Consider the following 20,537-nt stretch of genomic DNA (forward strand, 5'->3'; position numbering starts at 1 on the left):
CTTTTTCTAATAAGTACAGCCTGTTGGCATTCAGTTGTGATTATGGAATGCTAAGTAAAAGGTTAATCACGTAGTCCTAAAAAGTGGAAATGACCGCCCCCCATATTGTTTTTTTTTCTTCTTTTTTTTCACCACTTGCATTCTCTTAAAGATTTGGACCTGTTTTCTAGGCTACGGGAGCCCTGAATTCTTCCTTTGCATGCACTATTTCATCCTCATGGGTTTTTAATTGAAGGATGCCATTTCTTTTATAGCACCATTAAGTTGGATTATTTAGCTTCATTTGCAGCCGCCCATAAATTAAGACAAAGCAATTAATTCATTGTTATCTTGGCCCTAAATACTCAATAACATATATATTAAAGGCCTACTTGACAGCTGTCGGGTGCTGATTCAATTTTTAAAGTGCATCATTGTATTTTATCTAGCAATTGGCCACTCCGGAAGCATTCTTCAGGAACCCATCAAGGGTGTGGGAGTTTTATCACTACCGCCGAGAGTTGATGCTCGCCAAACGTCCAAATGCAGCCCACGTTGCCATTGCCGAGTGCGAGTCCAGGCTGAGCAAGCAAGGAAGGAAAGTTGTGGTTGTCACCCAGAACATTGATGAGCTGCACCGAAGAGCAGGCTCCAAGGACCTCCTGGAGATTCATGGTAAGAATAATACACATTGCACCCAAACTCCCACTCCAGCCAGGAGTGTCTCCGTGAGTTATTCTATCATCTGTTAGGGTTACTGGCATGATCGTGTGTTAAGATGGATTTTCAGAATCAACCCTATTAGACCTATTCTGAGAGGCCACCCTATTCTGGTGAACAGGTATAGACACTAATTTCTTTCCAAACTCTATCTGGGTGGCTTGTGTGAGCAGCAAGGCTTATACTTGAGAAGTGTGAGAGTTGCAAACACAGAGCAATCTTAATAATGCAAATACAACAGAATGTATACAAAATACAGTCCTGTATTTAACCTTAAATAAACTCTGAGACAAACTATGAAAACCCACAAGTAACGCACTAAAACATTCACTGCTGTGTGGTGTGCTCTGTTAAGAGCACTAACATGTCCCTTCTAGAATACAGTTAAAGCAGTTTAAAATACTATAGAATAGTAAGTAAGTGAATAAAAAGAACCAGGTAAGTAACAATCCGCTAGTGAACCAATATGTTGAAAATATAGGAGTTAGAAACACCATACCAAATCTTCTAAATGAAGGCACTATACGTTAAACTGTCCTTTCCTAGTTGGGAATGATGTGGGCCTAGACCGGTCCCAACGTAGTTGGTTCTCTTCAGAAGGTTGTCTTTTTAAAATTCTGATCAATTGGCAAAGCCAACTGGGTTATTGATTTCACCGCTGGTAACAAACATCGGAAAGCCCAGGGGAGGATCCTTGACCAGACCACCACTGTTCAGTTAGGAAAGGGACAGGTAGGGTAAGGACTTTACGCCTGCTGAACCCGCTGAACCCTATGTAAATAGCAGTGCAGGAATAGTTAGGTTTACACACACCCTGGACTCAGTTATTCTGGGATCACTGTAGACACATTTCCCGTACCTTGGTTCAGTTGAAGGAAGACCAGGGGTTTCTGGTGCCGAGGTTGCTATTGGCGTATCGGGTCCCTCTAGTTCATGGTGCCATTCTCTGATGGATCTGTTGGGGACACTGGGCAGTGGGACACCTGTACTGGACTAAAAAAAAAAAAACGGGACCACCACTCCAGCGACTACCTCTGGGGACTCCCAGGACACGATGCCGGCAGCGAAATGGCAGAAATGGCAGGAATGGCAGAAACAATGAAACTGCAAAGAACATAGATCTCTCTCTTGGCCATGGAGAGCTGCAATAGCTAGGGGATGCTTCTTGTTTCGTAAGTCAAGGGCCTGCTGGGTTTCAAATCTTACTAAATACTCTCCCTCTAGACCACTACGTTCCTCTGGCACTAACTGTTTGTGTAAAGCGTTTTGCAAAACAGACGGTAGGTGGTCGATTGCTTTCCTCAGATGGCTCCCTCCTGTAGAACAGCATCCCACTGCCTCTGCGCCTTGAGCAGGACTTTCTTAAATTCCAGAAGCTCCTCAAGACTTTCCTCTTTTCCTCCTCCTTCCCTTCTTCTCTCCTCTACTAATCCCACAGTTAGTGTGATCGGTGTCCGGGGTCCTTATGCATCCTCGGGGGGCCCCTGACCTCCCTCACGATCGGTTCAGCTCCTTTCTACCCTCAGCACTTGTCATGGCACACCCTCCGCTCTGGTGGTTCGCACTTACTCCTAATGTGGCTCCAGTCCGTGTAGCACTCAACAACCCAAGCACTTCATCTGTGGCTCACCCATGAGCTCGGACTCTCCAGCACTTACCCCCTCTGTCCTCCTCCTTGCTGCACTTGCACGTTCTGAATACTCACAAGGAATAGTAGGTTTGTCCTTTTCTTCCTTTCCTCTCCGCTGTTCTTTTAAATATTGTGTTTTTATAATGTATTTCACTCCCTTGTTCACTCCTTTGTTCCCTCCCTTCGCTCTGTGGGCGCTTTGAAACAGTATGTTACTTGCTGTATAAGCGCCTAACAATCCAACAATAAATAAACTAGGGACAATGACCAATGCAGGCAGGCAGCCCAATTTGAAGCTGGTCAGCCCACAGTATGGTTCTGGAACATGTCTGAAGGCTTCCAAGGACAGTTTCCACAAACAAGGGTCAAGACTGGTTGTAAATGAGTTGTTCCCACTGGTCGTCGTGTTCATACCACTGATGAAGGTCTTCAGGAGACCAGCAAAGTATCAGTGCTTCGCCCGGATGGTTGAAGAAAGTGCTGCTGCTGGCTTCCAATGGCCGGTTCTTGGTCTTCAGCAGGATGCTCTTCTTAGTGTAGGGATCTTTGCTCCAATGACTATCTCAAGAATGGCTTCAGGTGTCTCCCTTTTATCTAGGATTAAATCTGGAGTTGCCCCAAACCCACCAATGGCAAGGATCTGCATCATTGAAACTGGCGGGGCTGTCCAATCCTGTGCCGCCTCTGACCAACACATCTGCCCAGCAACAGACACACTTTAGCATGGATGTGGACTGGAATCAGACAGACACAGCCCCCACATCTGGCCACACGCAGAGACCGCCTCTTTGTCCAGGAAAGCAGGAGCTTTCCCTAGAAAGTTTTCCTACAAGGCAATCGCAACCTTTCAGGAGCAGGAAAAGGTCAAACAAGATGGCCAAAGGACATGCAAAAATCTTGTGGCACAGCCTTTTTAAGAGATTATGGTAGGTATATGTGGCTGTAAGTGGTAAAATGCAAACGTGCATGAGACAAAAACTGTAGAAACGTATACGCTGCCACCAGCCCATCCTGGACTTGTCATGTTAATAACCAAAAAGTTACAAATGTTATGTTATGTTATTTTGCATTTATATAGCGCCTTGTATACCATTGGTATGGTCTGAAGGCGCTGGTAGGTTGAACGCCCTTGGGAACCGAAGTTCGGGTCAGTAGAGAGAGTAGGGCGAGTCAAAAGGTGCATGTGTGCACCATGTATGTGTGCAGCTGGTGCGGAATTCAAGTGGTAGCTGCTTCTTAGCGGTAGGTGTGGTTGAGATATCAGGAGTATGTGTTCGCTCTGGATGGCTTTATCCAGAACGAGTGTGGCTGCGTTAGGCCTGAGGAGGACGCCTGGCTGGGGGTGTGATACCAGCGATGTTTACTTAGAGAGATGTGGAGTGAGCGGGATATGTAGATATGAGAACAGTTATACCGAATGGTGTCATAGTATCTCTGTGTTCTAGTTGAGTGGTGGTGTAAGGGAGAGAGTAAGCGTGGGGTGTGGTAAGATGTATGTTTTTCAGACGTTTCCTGCATTCCAAAGCATATTATGTATGTCACGCAGTTGCGTGCAGGTTGGTCTTTTATATGCATTTTTGTTCAAGATTGTATTACACATTCATGTCTGCCCGACAGTGCATATTCATGTACTCTGGTTCATTTTGCGTGCTCAACTCTGTCCTTCATTCTCCAGTGCGGTTCACGCATGCTCTCATGTGTTCCATACATATGCACTCCTGTGCTTCTTGCGCATGCGCTTCGGTCTACCCCGCGGTTGTACTCATGTCTGCCTACGCTTTAATCGGTTCTGTATACTAAACTGCTTTGTTAGCAGTCTGTTTGATTGATCTACACACTTATCTGGTCTCACTGATATCATACATACTATTCTTTGATTCTACGTAGTCGTCCATTCTGCATACTGTTCCGGTCAGCATACACGCTTCTGCGCTTTCCACGTTCAGTTGTTGTTCATTCTCAACTGTTCTCATGTTCTCATGTTCATTCGCTCTCTACACTACTCTGGACTCCACACCTGTCCGTTTCTTCATGCTCATTTGCTCTCCGCACTCATCCGCTCTCCGTACTTATCAGGTTTACGCACTCATGTGCTCTCTGCACCCATCTGCTCTCCAGACCCATCCGTTCTCCACATCTAAATACAATTGGGTACACTTCTGGGTTCAATTTTCAATGAGAGGTTATTGGGTGCAGGTTCAAAGTAACAAAATAACAAAGCTGAAGTGACAGTGTTTCTACCTCAAATTTACAGAAAGTGATATGTGCAGATAAAAACCAAATTTTTCTATGGAGGACTGAGTTCTCCTCCACGGATAGCATAGGGACTAATTGGTGCCCCCAAAATACATGAGGTAGTTGAGGTCTGTGAAGTAAAAAGACTTGAATGGGCTCCAAGTCGGAGCAGGTTTGAAACGGTAGTAAATAGTTGGGTTCCTTTTGTCTATAGAGGAAAAGCAGCAAAAAGAAAATCTTTCCTGACATTCAGAAACCGTCTTCTCTATCAATTAAAATAAGGACAACTCTGGGAACTTCGCAGGATCCTCTCAAATACTGTAAATATGAGATATGATTCAAGCAATAGTTAAAAAAAAAATCATAATTACTTCTGTGTAGTGCCCACAAATCTGGCAAAAGAGGATGTCCGTACTATCGTACAGACATAGGAGAATTTCTGTGCAGCAGCATGAACATATAAGCGGAAAGTGAAATGTGCAACCAGTTGCAGGAGCTGCTTTTCCCATGCCAAGCTTCTTCCTACTGCCGCATCCAGCTACTTCCCTTCCCATATAATTGTCCTCTACTCAGTCAGACTGGACATGTTTCTGTAGCTCACATGGTTTCTTTGCATGGCTGCCTTTTGATGTGTTTGTGTGTTTAAAAACCCACTGGCTTCTGTGTTGTAGCTCCTTGCCCTTTGTTGATTTCAACGTTTTCCCAAGTTCTCTCACTCCCTATGCTTCGAGCAGCTTTAGTGCATTGTGACATTTCTTTTATTTTTGAGGTCTCTTCCAAACGGGATCCAATGGCATGCAGATACATTTGGTTTCTTGGCATGCAAGCCTTTCCAGGAGAAGTGTTGAGGATGCTACAGACTTTATACGCGCACATCCTGTTTCTTGGACCTCCTCTTCGAAGATATGCTGTCTGGGCCTTTGGTGGTATTTAATATTTTTGCGTGGTCCGTATGTGCATCCCTTTGTCTCAAGACTTAACTGGAACATCTGTTCCGAACTGACTTCACAGTCTACGTGCTACTGACGAGCAGAGGATGGTTTTCTAGTCTTCCCACTGCCCAACCCCCAGTTCGAGGAGAGAGGTGTTCCTTCAGTTATTTGTAATGGGCAACGTTGCCAAGTTAATCCTTGGCTGGTATCTTTGGACTGTGCAGTGGTCCTGTCGCAGGTTTTTGCTCAATCAGACTGTGCAGAATGTGATGCGGTCACATGCTGGAGACTAAGGTGGGATTTGCATGAGCCTGGGGGGAACTGATGCACGGAATGCCGTCCCCTAGGGTATACACTGCAAAGTAATTCAATAAAAGAAATTGTGCGCAAACAACTAAAAAGCAAAATCGGTTTCACCCAAATGTCTTAATTCCTAATGTTGAATAAAGATACATGAATCCTTTAAAAAGACCAATCCTTCTCAGTCTGTCCATTGGTTTTTTTTTTCTGTCCGTTTCTTTTATTCACAGTGAATATACTTTACTCCACTGTTGAGTGTGCTGGTGAGTAGGGATTTTTTTGTACAGCTTTTTTGATGCCTATCACAGACTTTGATGTGGTGATCAGAGGCCTCCACTGACACATTCTGCCAGCTGTCAACCCTCTTCACATAATGTCACATGTCAGTACTTGTACAAGGGTTCTTTTTATCTGTCGGAGGCTAGCTTATCCTGGATTTATTGTAGGACACTAATCTTAATTGTGAAGGATTTAAATATGAGATTGTCATTTCCATTTATTTTGTCTACTGTGTCGTTTTCTGGAAGTATTATGCTGTTATTGACATGTTTTCTTTTCAGTTTTTTCTGCTATGTTTCCATCTGTTTGTTCATATTGCTGCACTGCTTTTGGATCATGACTTTTGAACCTTTGTGATGTTGCTTCGGTTTTGGATCACTACATTTTGACTTTTTATGTAGCATGTTGATTTCATATTCTTTACCTTGTTGACATACATTGTTACAGATTTTGCCCTGATGAATTACCAATGTGGTCCGAAATGTATTAGCCATTGGCATCTGCCACCAGTAATCACAAACATGGTCATCTCTTCTTACAAATTTGAGTTGTAGAATCCAGTTTTTGTCAAGCATCATTTATGACTGTTTTGACCAATTATTTAACCAGTTCATTACAGGGTGAGCAGCCCTCACTGCAGGCTCTTAGCCTTGGTCTTCTACCAAGGGTAGTATGGCAAAATGTCCCAGCAAATGTGTCTGCGGATTCTGTGTCCACTCATGGTGTTCTTTCAATATATACATAATCAAACGTACTAGCTTACTGGCACAGAGTGGTGACCGAGGTGTGGCACAGTGGATTGCAGAAACCGGTAGTGTCCGATAACTGAATGGTGGATACAGCCTTGCAGTCTTCTCATCAATGCTTCTCAGTTGTGAAAATTGTAGTTCTCCAAGACACAAATAAATCTGGCTACACGCCTTCCAGACACTGCTGAAATAAAGACCCTACCCCAACAGATGGAGGGTGGGGGAGTTTAGGAGTCCAGAGTTCACAGGACAGGTTAAAGCATGGCGAGGAGGAAGAGTGGTGCAGAGGAGGAAACCATGGAAGAGACAAGGCGGCAAGAAGACCGAGGGAAGCACAGTAAGTGCAGAGAGGGGGAAGGGAGGTTGGAGGAGCAGGTGGTGAGGAAAGCAAGAGGGGTAGAGGAGGTAGAGAGGAGAAACTGCAGTAAGGAGGTGGAGTAAGAAACGAGAGGATGGGATGAAGAAAGTGGAGAAGGGGAGACTGAGGTGCAGAGGAGGACTGTCAGAAGACTGGAGAAGGGTGGATAGGGGAAAAGGCGACAGAACATCAGAGTGGGGGTGAAGAGCGAAAGAGAAGCAGAGGTGGAAATGAGAGCTGAAAGGGTGAAGGATATGGGAAGAAAAAAGATTGGAAGAGAGAATAAAGAACACGAAAAGATGGAAGGATCTAGCGGAGAGAAACGGGGGAGAAGGCAGTGAAACAGACTTATGGGATCAGAAAAGGGGTGATCAGGCAGGAGAGCACATTCTGGAGCAGTGCAGAGGCAGTAGGAAGGAGAGACATCACTGGGGTGGCAGGAAGGAGAAGGGCATAGACAAAGTAAGGAGAATATGGGTGGCTGGGGGGTGGATCCAAAGGAGAGCGGCAGAGGCTGAAAGATGAGGGCGGGGTAAAAGAAATCTGGGGAAGAGAACAAGAGGAGTTGACCCAAGCCTAGAGTGACAAATTCCTAGATGTCGTCACTTCTCCCTAAGGAGGAGCCCCTTCCCATGAGTCCAGGGAGGTGAGGCCTCTACCCAACAGTGGCCCTGGGGGTGGTGCACAGCGAGAGGTTCTCATTGGGAGACTCCCCCACTGGGGACAAGGACGACCATCTAGGGAGAACGCAGTATAACCATCACAAACCCCCACACTGTACACCCTGAGACAATAATTAAATGTCCCAATGTATACGTGTAGGGCCATCAGTCTAGCACCTACTGGGACGATGAAGTGTCCAGACTACCCAAGAGTATCTGGTGTGATGAGGACTGAGATGAGGAGGAGGTGCAGAACTATGAAGAATGCTACTGGGAACCAGGGTGAGCATTCTAGCTTTCCACAAAAGCACATTGAAGAAACTGAGATAAAAAGTGACAACGGACTAAGCGTGTTGTCAAGCCATTCCTGGAGGAGCCGCAAGCAGGACGGTGGTGCGGCGTGGAGAGACCAGGCTGTAGACCAGGACGCTGGAAGAGCAAAGCATCCCTACAGGGTCCGAGGTAGGACCTTTTTGCTGACTCCATCAACGGAAGAAGAGGGACAGCGCGGTGCACGTCAGACAAGCAGTCCAGTGGGAACCAGCAGCTTCGTACCTGCCGTATCTGTAACATACTACGTGGAAGCAGCAAGAGTATCGAAACAGAGTTCCAGGACAGACCGGAGCCCTCTGCAACTTTCCCTGAAAGTGGGGGCAAAACCGTGCCGGCCGGTGGGGACCGAGTTGTAGTCCATATAGGAGAGCCAGACATACCCTGAAAGTGAGGGGTAGGAGAAGAACCCCAGAAAGGGACTTCCTATATTGCTAAATGGAAACACTCCTGAACAGGGCTCAAATTGGAATCCTGCCATTAGAAATAAAGTGGCAAGACGTTGTTAAAAAGCTTCTTCTTCGTGGCAGTACTTGGCAGGGGAGTACACCGATGTCTACCGAGTTGAATAGAAACACTGGAGTCAGCGACCCGATTCCAAAGAGAGAAAGAACAGTGTCATCTTCCTCGTGGTAGTTTACTGGGCAGGTTAGTAAACTCAGTCTGACCTACTGAAGAAGCTGGGAGAAAGAGAAAGCCAGTACTCTTGCTCATGTCAGTACTTGATGGAGTCGGAGAACCAATTGGGACACAGCTGGAGGAAACATGGGTCAAAGACCCTACCAACACCTAATTGTTATTTCTGTGAAACCGGAGAACATGTCATAGGAAACTATGGGAAGGGAGTAATTCCCCCTGGGTACTGCCAACTGTGAAGTGACTGTTCAACCAAGATACCAGGAGAAGGGAGTCATTCTCCTGGTAGTGCTATATCTGCAGGAAAAAGCCAAGAAGCCTGGGGAAGAGGGTGTCTTTCCCCCTGGTTAAGAACACGCAACCAGAACTATGCTGCCTCATCCAGGAGAAGGGAGTCAATCTCTTGGACCAAGAACATAGTTTAATTATAAGTGCAAGGGACAGAATGAGAGTTTTGGCACGGCGGTGGACTTTTTAGTTAAGTCAGACATTCTGACTGATCCTTAGCATTTGATTTGAGGTGGGGAAATCCCTGATAGAAGTAGGGATAGATGGATTATGTCTTTCATTTTAAGACTAAGTCTATAGCAACCACTATGCCATCTGTGTGTCAGTCTCCTCCTTCTGCACCATTACACTAGATTGTAGAAAGATTTGCATATTGGTGGAGAGGCCACACATTTCACTCCAGGACTCCATATACCAAGTTCTTGTGGGGAAGCTCCATGACTCCCACGAACCTGAAGGAGTCTGGCCCTGACTAGATCACCCCAGCCAGCTGCTGGTGCCAGATGACCTTCAGGTCTTGGAGGTCAGTATGTCACCCTGACAACACAAGGTGTGTCCAAGAAAGACTCCACATCGCCAAGAAAGAAATCCCAGAGACTGTGTGAATGTTTCACACCAGACTTTGTCTGGGACGATAGTGAACCATGGTTCTAGAAAGAAGCTGACAGTGCTGCATAGATCCAACTTAATCCTCTGACCTCCATACCCCCTCCAATTAAACTGGGTAACCTAATCCATTATTATGTTCTATAAACCAAATCTGTGAATTTGAGTTGGCTTGGTTGTCTGTCACAATCCATCAGTCGTAACAAGAGGAAGTGTCTGAACAAGGTTCATGCAGGTACACTACTTTGTAGGCCTGTTGTTCTTCCGTTATGCATGACATCTAAAGAAAAGTCTGCACTTAGCACTGCTTTGGAAGACGCATCTTTACTATAAGATGAAGAAGGCAGATACTTGCACTGTGATTTTTGGAGAGAATACCTCCAGTAGTCAAGGCTCCTGTTTCGACCATGGAAAACAAACTGTGCTCAAATTCTTCTGAGGGTGTTCGATGATTTAGCACTTCCCACTTCAGAAAGTTTCCAGAGGTTCTTTTTTAAATTGAAGCTTTATCCCCATACTCTAGATCTGGTAGTCATTTTATGCTCTTCCCTCCCCTCTATCTTGTTGTGGATAAGTGGTCGTTCATATTGGTTTCAGGGTTCCATGTTGAAATGCTGAATGTAAAACGAGGCAGAAAACGCACCATTTGTCTTTTGTTGAATTTCCAAAATGCCTTTTTAGTTTTTTTGCCCTTTTTAAACATTTTAAATGTGAGGGGAGGCGGGGGGGTGCTGTCCCCCAACATCCCCCCTGTCTTCATTTATTCCCGTACCCAACCCCCAAAGAAAGCAGCGTATTCGCCTTCGTCATTTTGTCATTTGTTTTTTTTGTGGGTATACCGGTTTCGGCTCTTCTTTCGGCAAAGCTGTTCTTTAGATATGGGTGGAGATGAGGCGCTTGGGGTAGTGGGGGGAGAATAAGCAAGGACCATCTGGACTCATTTGCGCTTTCCCACCTGTACTGGATTCCTTTTCCGCGCACACCCTAATCTCATTGCAATGCATTATGGAACCCAGATCCCTGCCTTGGTTTTAGCCAAGTGAGGTTTTGCATGGAGATGGCAGTTCCCTCGGCACATCGGGGACACCATACTATGTTGGAACCCAAGCCTGAAAAGAGAGTCTTATTGCGGGCTAAGGTCTTTTCATAGCCTCATGGGGCATGTGCTCATGTGTTTGACCTCATGACCCAAGAACCATCTGCCAGATATAGGTCTTGGTGCCAGTGCTTTTTTCAATGCAAAAGGCAAGCCATCGGATCATGAAACCACTTCCCACACCACTTCAAGCTGGCCTGGCTTCTTAGGCAGACATATCTCATGCCTTGTCAGCATTCTGGCAAATCAAGGAGGAAAGGGCATGTTGGGAAGATTCTGTCTCTGGAGTACACAAGAAGCAACAAACTGCAAGCTACTCTGCTCTGGAATTGCTACCACCAAACTGAGGAGAAGCACTGAGCCATTGTCGAGCAGTGTATTTGATGCACTGCACACCAATTTGAGGGCAGGTGTCCTTTTTTTTCACCAAATGTGTAGTGTTGGAGGCCGCTGGGTTTTGTCTGTGTAGTGGCCTGTAAATATGGCCTTTGCCTTACTTCCTTTTCACCTCCCTCTCTGTAGACCGTTGCTACCCCAGCTGATTGAGTAGATTGGCTTCTAATGGCGATGAGTGCAGTGGACCTTCTTCCACTTTAGAAAATTTGCCTGAATGTCTACTCTTCCTTGTTTGCTGTGGACAAGAAAATGGAAGATATCTAATGTGAATTAGCATCACTTCATTTTCTTGCTCAACTTCCATTTTTCAAGATGTAGATGTCCCAGATCCCTGCCTTTGTCTAGCATGGGAGATTGGCTTTGTGTAATCACATCGTGGTGTGGATTCCGTCAGAAGTGTTCTGCCATGCATGGATAAAGATTCCCTTCTTTTCAGATGCCGGTATTACATATGTACCTAAAGTTATAACTCACTGATGAACATGTTTTCTCTGCTTGACGTTATTTTTCATTCAGATGAACACCATCCCTGGAACCTCTGCTTGTTGCCCAAAGAAGGTAATTTGATGGTGAATGTTTGTGTGTACAAATCTATCTTGAGATAACCAGCAATCTGGCATGGCATATGACCCCTTTCCCATTCAGGCTGCTTTGTTACGAACAGTCCTGTTGTACATGCCAGCTAAAACGATGATGTTGGTTAAGACCTACTGTTCTGATCGTAGATCATTCCTACTAGTACCCGTCATGTTGTATATGTGTATTAACCATTCCTTTCTGGAATTCTAGCTTAAATTGAGCATTCACAACATAATTCATGCCTTATTGGCACCAAGCTTCTTTTTTCTGACGGGGCCTTGGAAGCCCCGAAAGGCAAGTCTTACCTCATGGCATTGCCTGCCTTTCTAGACTCATTAACTGCCGGAAGATGCTGATGTCCCATATTCCCTCCCATGCTCCCTCCTGCCATGGCCCTCTAAACTACTGGTCCCCTTGCAATGTCTCAGCACAGCGCCCTCAAACCCCACCCACTGCCACCCCAGGACTTGCTGGATGAAAACCGGGTGCCAACGGAGTTGAAAAAAGCATGGATTATGCCCATTATTAAAAAACCTAATTTACCAGAGGATAATCCTTTGAAGTTTAGACCCATCACTAACAACCCGTTTTTATTGAAGATTCTTGACCGAGTAGCCTATGTACAGCTAACTGCCCACTTGAATGCTCATCCTATCCTCCACTAACACCAATCTGGCTTCAGACAGGTGTTCGGCACTGAATCAGCCCTATTAGAATTGAAGTCAAGATTGGTGGATCGTATGGATAGAGGCTTGCTATCCCTTTTGATGTTGCTGGATCTGTCGGCCGTCTTCGAACTAGTGATCACACCATCTTTATCCCCAGGTTGAAGGAGGTAGCAAACTTCCCCAATGGGGCATCCATGTGGCTCTCATCATTTCTTAGTCATATGGAATGTAGGGTTTTCTCGGGTGAGGCAGTCACCCCTCCCCCCATTTTAAAATTTGAGGTTCCTCAAGGGGCCTGTTTATCGCCCTATATGTATGTATATGTATATATATACATTTCTGAGGCTTGTGGAATCTGCTTAGATCACATGCTGTGCATAGGCCGTCATCTAGTGGAAGCTGCGGAGTGTTAGTTTGTTTTTCGAAACTCGAAAATGGCCGTCGACACAGGGCATGCCAGTAATACTATCCCTAGTGTGACGTCCACTGTACCCATGATCCCTCACGCGTGTAGGACCCTCAGATTGTTTTTTTCCGCCATGCTGGTCGGAAGCATTTTCGCGGAGTTCCCTGGCCTTAGCCATACTTTTGCTAAATATTGTCATATTTACCCATTTCTCCACCCCAACGTCGAGTCACCGAACTTCCACACTCGACGCCGGCCCGGAGAAGAATTAGACCATCGACAGCTGCATGACGGATTTGGGCCTCGGAAGGCCTCCGGCCTCGGCCCGGGCCTTGGAAGGCCTCTGGCCTCAGCCCTGCAAGTAGGGAAAGAGGGGGGTGGACATACTCTACACTCTTTTGGTATATAGGTACATTCTTATATATTCCTACACCTACTAGCCCGCTGCCACAAGGTGCGTATGGAGGGTACCCCTTTCCAATTCGGCCCCAAGTGCAACCGCAAGTACCCTTGGGTCGACGGGCACGCCACATGCAATCTCTGCTTGCCGAGGGACCACCCTGAGGCGAACTGCAGAGCGTGCAGTAGGTTTAAACCGAAAACACTTAAGGACTGTTCGATCAAGCGTTGGGCCGACCACGCCAGGCATCAGGAGGCCATGGCAGCGGAGGGCGCCTTCAGCGATGGCAGCAACGCCGTACTTTCAGACGGCGAGGGCAATGTGGCGTCAAGAGACAGCCGAGCGCAAGTCCCCAACCTCGGAAGGTCGTCCGGCAGGGCGGCTATGGGGAAGACCCCCGGCGACACAAGCGCTACCCACAGCACTTTCACAAAGCACGTGAAGTCCAACCGAGACACAACGCGCACGTCGAGTTCTCGGAAAGAGGCATATATAGAGCGGTCCGAATCGGTGTCCTCTGGGCGTTCTCGATCTAGATCGCCGCATGACTCCAGGCAATCATCCACTGTTGCCAAGAGTGCCTCGCTCCCCAGTGTAACGGAAGTTCGATCGTCTGAAGACGAAGCCGACTTCCATCCCCAGACCGCACTCCAGGAGTCGGCGCCTGCAGACCGCATAACGGCGGCTCCCGAGTCCCTACCTCCACGTTCTAAACATAGGGACACTACCCCCGAACCTCGACGCCAGGCGTCGGAAGGCTCCGGAGGGGCGAAAAAACAGGGAAAACACTCTTCCGCCCACGGGGAGGGGGGAAAACAGAGGAAGCAGTCTCAGCCTCCTCACACACCTCAAAAACTTCCCACTCCTCATAAACAGACAGACAAGTCCCAGTCCTCTGTTATCCCAACGACACCTGCTAATACCAGTAAGTCTAGTCAGGATAAGGCGGAGAAAGCCCCAGAAAGGATCATCCCCAGTTCTAGAGAATGGTCTAGTGATGACATAGACAGGGTTATGTCAAGGATGTCTTCATTGGCAGATTTTTACACAAAGAACCCTGAACACTTTCTCTCCTATACTCCCGACGGGTCAGCACCCTCAGGCTCTAAGGATACAATACCTCCAAGTAAGAAGTCCCGGTTTGAAGCCCCAACACGGTCTTCGGACCCCTTCTATATACAGCCCTACTCCCAATATCAGGGGGATACATCCTTTCGTGAGGATCCAGATTTGGGCATGTTGGAAGAGCAAACTGGTACGGGCTACTATGGGGATGATGAGGACCAAGAAGAGGAAGACCCGGAGACCTACAGAGTAGATTCCCCGGTAGAGAAAGAACCCCACGATTACCGACTCCCCTGTCGACAATCAACCTCTCCTGAATGAAGTTCTGTCCCGAGCGGCATAACATTTCCACATCGACACCCAGGGTGCTCAAGAGGAGAGGGACTTCGCAGAAGAGTTAGTGGGAGAAAGAAGGCCTGTTGCTCAGGCCATCCCTATCCTTAAGTCTATTCAGAGAATAGAGCCTTCACTTTTAAATCCTAACCTCACCAGGGCAGTGAACCCCAGGATTGAGAAACTTTTCAGGGCAGCCCAATCAGACCCACTGTATATAAGGGGACATCTGAAACCAGACTCCCTGATTGTTACTAACACCCGTAAAAGGGCTGGAACACCCTTGTCATCGTCCGAAGCTCCTCCCGACAAGGAGAGCAAGAAACTGTATGGTTTGGGCAGGAAAGTAGCCTCCACTTCCGCCTACCAGGCAAGGATTGCCAACTCCACCACCCTGTTGGCCAGCTACAACTGCCATCAGTGGGAAGAAGTTGCGGCACTCATAGACTCCGCCCCAGAACCCTTAAAGAGCCAGTTGGCACGAGTTGCGGCGGAGGGAAGAGCCGTGTCCGGTTGCATTTTAAAAGCAACCTTTGATGCCGCGGATAACGCCGGCAGATTGATAGCAGAAGGAACTGTTATCAAGAGACACGCTTGGTTATGGCAGTCTGGATTCAAAGCTGAAACCCAAGCATCTTTGTTATATAAACCGGTGGAGCCGGATCAGTTTGGTAAGGCGGTCGAGGACATGCTGAAAAATGCCAAGGACGAATATGAGGCACTCAAATCCCTAGGCCAACTAACCAACAAACCCCCTAATCAGAGAGGGAATGGCAATTTTCGTCGCCCACGCGGCCAAAATTCCCAGAGAGGATCTAACTATTCCCAAGGGCAAGGTACACCGTGGAACAATAATAACCAACAGTCTACCCAGGGTTACGGCAGGGGTAATAAAAGAGGACGTGGTAAGGGTAGAGGCAGTCCCAGTAAAGGAGGCGGCACGCCCCCACCAAAACAATGACACTCTGTTCAGGGTCCCTTCTCACGCAACCCCAGTAGGGGGACGCATTTCCAACTTCACCCAAGTTTGGGAAGGGATCACATCAGACAGATGGCTGCTGTCCACAGTAGCCGCTGGGTACTGCATAGAGCTGTTAGAGCATCCCCGGAACCATCCTCCACGACAAAGAATACATTCTTTGGAACACCAGAAGATCCTCCTCGAGGAGATCGTCAATCTGCTAGCAAAGGACGCGATAGAACTCGTCCCGGGACACCAGGTAAACAAGGGTATTTATTCAACTTACTTCCTTGTGCCAAAAAAAGATTTGACAATACGCCCAGTATTGGATTTACAGCCTGCAAACAAGTATGTCAAGCCCCAAAAAATTCGCATGACTACTCTAAGAGGTAATCCCCCTCCTAAAAAAAAAAAGGGGGATTACATGGCAACATTGGACATGAAAGATGCCTATATTCATATTTCCATGTTCCCAGCGCACAGAAAGTACTTGCGCTTCAAGGTGTACAGTCGGCACTACCAGTTCAAGGTACTGCCCTTCGGGATAGCTTCGGCTCCAAGGGTATTCACCAAGGTACTGACGGTGGCGGCAGCACACCTACGCAGGGAGGCAATCCCGGTGTACCCTTACCTGGACGACTGGCTCATCACGGTGGAGACCCCAGTAATTTGCAGAACAAACATTCAAAGGACAATCGACCTCCTCTTTGAATTGGGCTTCTCAATAAACGAGAAAAAGTCAAGTCTGGTGCCAAGCACCTCCAAACAGTTCCTAGGAGCTATCCTAGACACTCAAGAGAGGTTGACTTTTCCTTCCGAGGCAAGAATTCGGAATATACTGCTGCACATTCTGCAATATCAGTCTGGTTGCCAGATAACGGTACGCAAAGCAATGCGGTTGCTGGCCATGATGGCGTCATGTATTTACCTGGTCCCCCACGCGCGCCTGCGCATGCGTCCCATGTAGGAATGGTTGGCGAAACAGTGGTCTCAGGCAAGTGGTCAGTGGGATGATCTAGTGGTCGTTTCGCCAACACTTGTACAAAGCCTAAACTGGTGGACAAGAGAAAATCTGTCCAAGGGGAAACCCTTTTACGATCCCGAGATACAGGCGGTAGTCACAACCGATGTATGCCCGACAGGGTGGGGAACTCATCATCTCCACCACACAGCTCAGGGTCTCTGGTCTCACTCAGTGGCCAAGAATCACATCAACCTGCTAGAGCTTCTGGCAGTATTCAGAGCGCTTCAAGCGTTCGAGCCCTACCTGCTAAACCTGTCGGTGCAAATCCAGATGGACAGCACTACAGCCATGTTTTACCTGAACAAGCAAGGAGGGACTCGTTCGCCAAATCTGTCCAAGCTTGCCCAGAAAATTTGGAAATGGGCACTCAGACGGAACATCTTCCTGTCATCGCAACATGTTCCAGGGGATCTCAATTCTCTAGCGGATGCTCTAAGAAAAGACTCCCTCCCAGAAGAACACGAATGGTGTCTACACAGAGAAGTCATAGAAGATATCTTCTCTCAGTGGGGCTTCCCCAATGTAGACCTATTCGCCACAAGCGAAAACAGACAATGCCCAGGATTTGCCTCCAGGTTTCCCCAACCAGACTCCCAGGGGAACGCCCTGTGGATGGAACTGGTCAGGAATGTTTGCGTACGATTTTCCACCAATTCCTCATCAGGAAGGTGGTCAACAAGATGAACAGAGTCGATGATGCTCGTCCTGGTTGCTCCCATGTGGGCGAGACAACTGTGGTTCCCACACTTAAGCAGATTAGCCGTGTGCGAACCGATCAAACTTCCGGCTTGGTACAACCTACTGTCCCAGCACCAAGGTCAAACAGTGCATCCTCAACCCAACTCAATGAACCTGGCAGCATGGCTCCTGAGGTCATAGAGTTCGGGCATCTCAATTTACCACGGAGGTGTATGGACATCCTAAAATAATCTAGGAAGCCAAACACGAAGCACTGCTACTTTGACAAATGGAAGAGATTCTTTATCTGGTGCCAGAATAAACAAGTCAACCCAGTTGATTGCACTCCTTCCACTATTGTTACATACATGCTCCACCTGCTGGATGCAGGACTGGTTTTTAACTCACTGAAGGTACACCTGGCAGCTCTGTCGGCATACACCACTTCCCATAACAAGGTGTCGTGGTGGAAAGTACCAGTAGTTAAAGCCTTCATAGGAGTAAAGAGACTTCACCCTCCTATTTCAAACCCACCACCAGGATGGGACCTGAACGTGGTGCTATCTAAGCTCATGGCCCCCCATTCAAGCCCATGCACAAAAGCAGTCTCAAACACCTGACTTACAAAATGGCCTTCTTAGTAGCAATTACATCTATAAGAAGAGTCAGTGAAATTCAGGCTCTGACCGTGCAAGATCCCTTCTTTACTGTCCATAAAGATACACTGGTTTTACGCACACACCCTAGGTTCTCACCTAAGTTTATTTCTAAATTCCACGTGAACCAGTCCATCGAGCTTCCGGCTTTCTTCCAAGACCCACAGAGCTCGGCTGAGGTGAAACTACACACCCTAGATGTGCGTAGGGCAGTCCTCTACTATGTAAACAAGACCAGACCGCTAAGGAAAACAGACCAACTGTTTGTCTCCTTAGCTACAGGCAGAGAGTGGGATCGCGTCTCTAAAGGTGCCATCTCTAAGTGGATTATTAACTATAACCAACTGTGTTACTCACTTTCTGAAAAAACTCTGCCTTTCACGCCAAGAGCCTACTCTACAAGAGGCATTGGGGCCACTCTGGCTTTTATTGCAAATGTCCCCCATGACACCATTTGCAAAGCAGCTACTTGGAGCTCTATTCACACTTTTACTCAGCACTACTGCATTGACACCCATTCCAAGACAGATACCCAAGTGGGACAAGCGGTTCTAAGACATTTATTTGCTCATGACCCTTCTCACATCCCACCTCCTTCTTCAGGTACTGCTCGCTAATCTATGCACAGCATGTGACCTAAGCAGATTCCACAAGCCTCAGAATGGATACATTACTCACGGTAATCGTATTTCTGATGCTTGTATCTGTTTAGATTCACATGTGACCCACCCTTCCTCCCCTCTGAGAGAAGGCGCATGGATGCTTGTAGTCTTACCTTTCTTTATATCTGCTTGGATCATCTGTACTCGCGCTTCTCCTAATGCTACCTCATGTCAGAAAAAATACAATCTGAGGGTCCTACATGCGTGAGGGATCATGGGTACAGTGGACGTCACACTAGGGATAGTATTACTGGCACGCCCTGTGTCGACGCCCATTTTCGAGTTTCGAGAAAAAAAAACTGTAATATTCCGCAGCTTCCACTAGATGTCGGGTTATGCACAGCATGTGAATCTAAGAAGATACAAGCATCCGAAATACGATTACGGTGAGTAATGTATCCCATATTTTCACAGTTCCCTTCTTCCAATACCTTGATTTTAATGGCAGAATTGACTAACTATGCAGATGATTCACATTGTCTGATACCTCTTACTGGTAACCAGGAGTATGATGAACATCATCTGGATAAGGTATTTGCCATTATGGAACACTGGATGATTCAGAATAACCCTGCTGTTAACAAAAACAAGACGGAGCCCATGGTTGTGGGCTCCCAACAACTAATAAAAAAAAATGGGTGTAGACTGAGAGTTTTAATCTCAAAGGTATTAATTTTTCTTACCCAAACAAAGGTCCAAAACCGTGGGAGTAGTGTTGGATCAGCGCCTCACTATGAAAGAGCATATTAGCACCATCGTCTCATCATCTACATATCACATAAAACTCCTGCCACATTTGCGCCCGTTTATTAGTCAACAGAGTGCGGAAACTATTGCCAGAGCAGTAGTAGGAGCTAAAATAGATTACTGCAGCAGCCTCTTGATGGGCATTAACAAAGGTGACTGTAAAAGATTACAGGTGGTGCAGAATAGCGCAGTGAGAATGGTAACTGGCATTGCGTGTAGAGACCACATCACCAAAGTTTGCGGTAACCTTCACTGGCTCGCAGTGGAGTCCAGACTTGTTTATCGCCTCACCTTCATTGTTTTTAAATGTCGCCAGGCTAGGATGCCGGAGTATCTCCAAGCTCTGATTAGGGATAAGGTGCAATCTAGGTGTTTAAAAACCACGAACACCAGCCTGCTGCACATTCAAAAATCCAATACTGTCCGGGCCAGCAAAACGGTTTTTATCCATGCTATGCCTTGAATATGGAATGGTCTTCCACTAGATCTTAGAGAAGTGAATTATATTTATGTTTTTAAAAGCAAACTTAAGACGTGGCTTTTTAAATAATTCTGTTTTTAATGGTTTTTAACTGTACCTCAATTTTATATTCCTCATTCTTTTAATATTTTATGTTGTATGACTTATTGGCGCCCTCAAGCCTCCGGGTCCAAGGCAGCGCAATATAAATTACTAAATGTAAATGCTGCCTCGACTCCCTGTCCTCCACACCCCAGTCCTTTGCTGTAACCCCCTTGACTGGGAAATGAGGGGATCATTACTGCTTGGTGAGTTCACCAGCGCCTGCTTTAAGGCCTCTAACTACTGCGGCCATTAGGCAGCGGTAATCATCCCCACCTTAGTGGTTATTGCTTAACTAAGATCTTTGTTTCAAAAGGCTCTAAGTGAAGTTTAGCTGGTTTTGGCTTCCAGAGTACAGGATTAAATTTGTATCTATAAATTGTGCACCATACGTTTAGCCTGCGCGTGGATTAAGAAATGGAAATGGTCAATTCACTTGGAAGTGACTGTGGTACCATGTGATGCTATTGAGTACCTGTGAGTAAGCCCACCAAACACCTGCGCCACTGTGGGTGGCCCTCATGCAACATTAAAATATGCAACATTGGGAGCATTTGAATATGGGATTTACGCTGGGTAAATCCCATATTCAAAACTATT

The 20,537-nt window shown here is 46.8% G+C and overlaps 1 protein-coding gene across 1 annotated transcript in view; it reads left to right on the forward strand.

Annotated features, from left to right (window-relative positions):
• Positions 1-20,537, forward strand: part of SIRT5 (sirtuin 5) — a 337,432-nt gene that overhangs the window by 114,631 nt on the left and 202,264 nt on the right. The window contains exon 4 of the mRNA XM_069613545.1: positions 429-654. Within this exon, the coding sequence (XP_069469646.1) occupies positions 429-654 (226 nt within the window). The remainder of the gene's footprint in view (positions 1-428; positions 655-20,537) is intronic.

This window comes from Ambystoma mexicanum, chromosome 5p (genome assembly GCF_040938575.1).
Source record: "Ambystoma mexicanum isolate Mex_15411 chromosome 5p, UKY_AmexF1_1, whole genome shotgun sequence".
NCBI lineage: Eukaryota > Metazoa > Chordata > Amphibia > Caudata > Ambystomatidae > Ambystoma > Ambystoma mexicanum.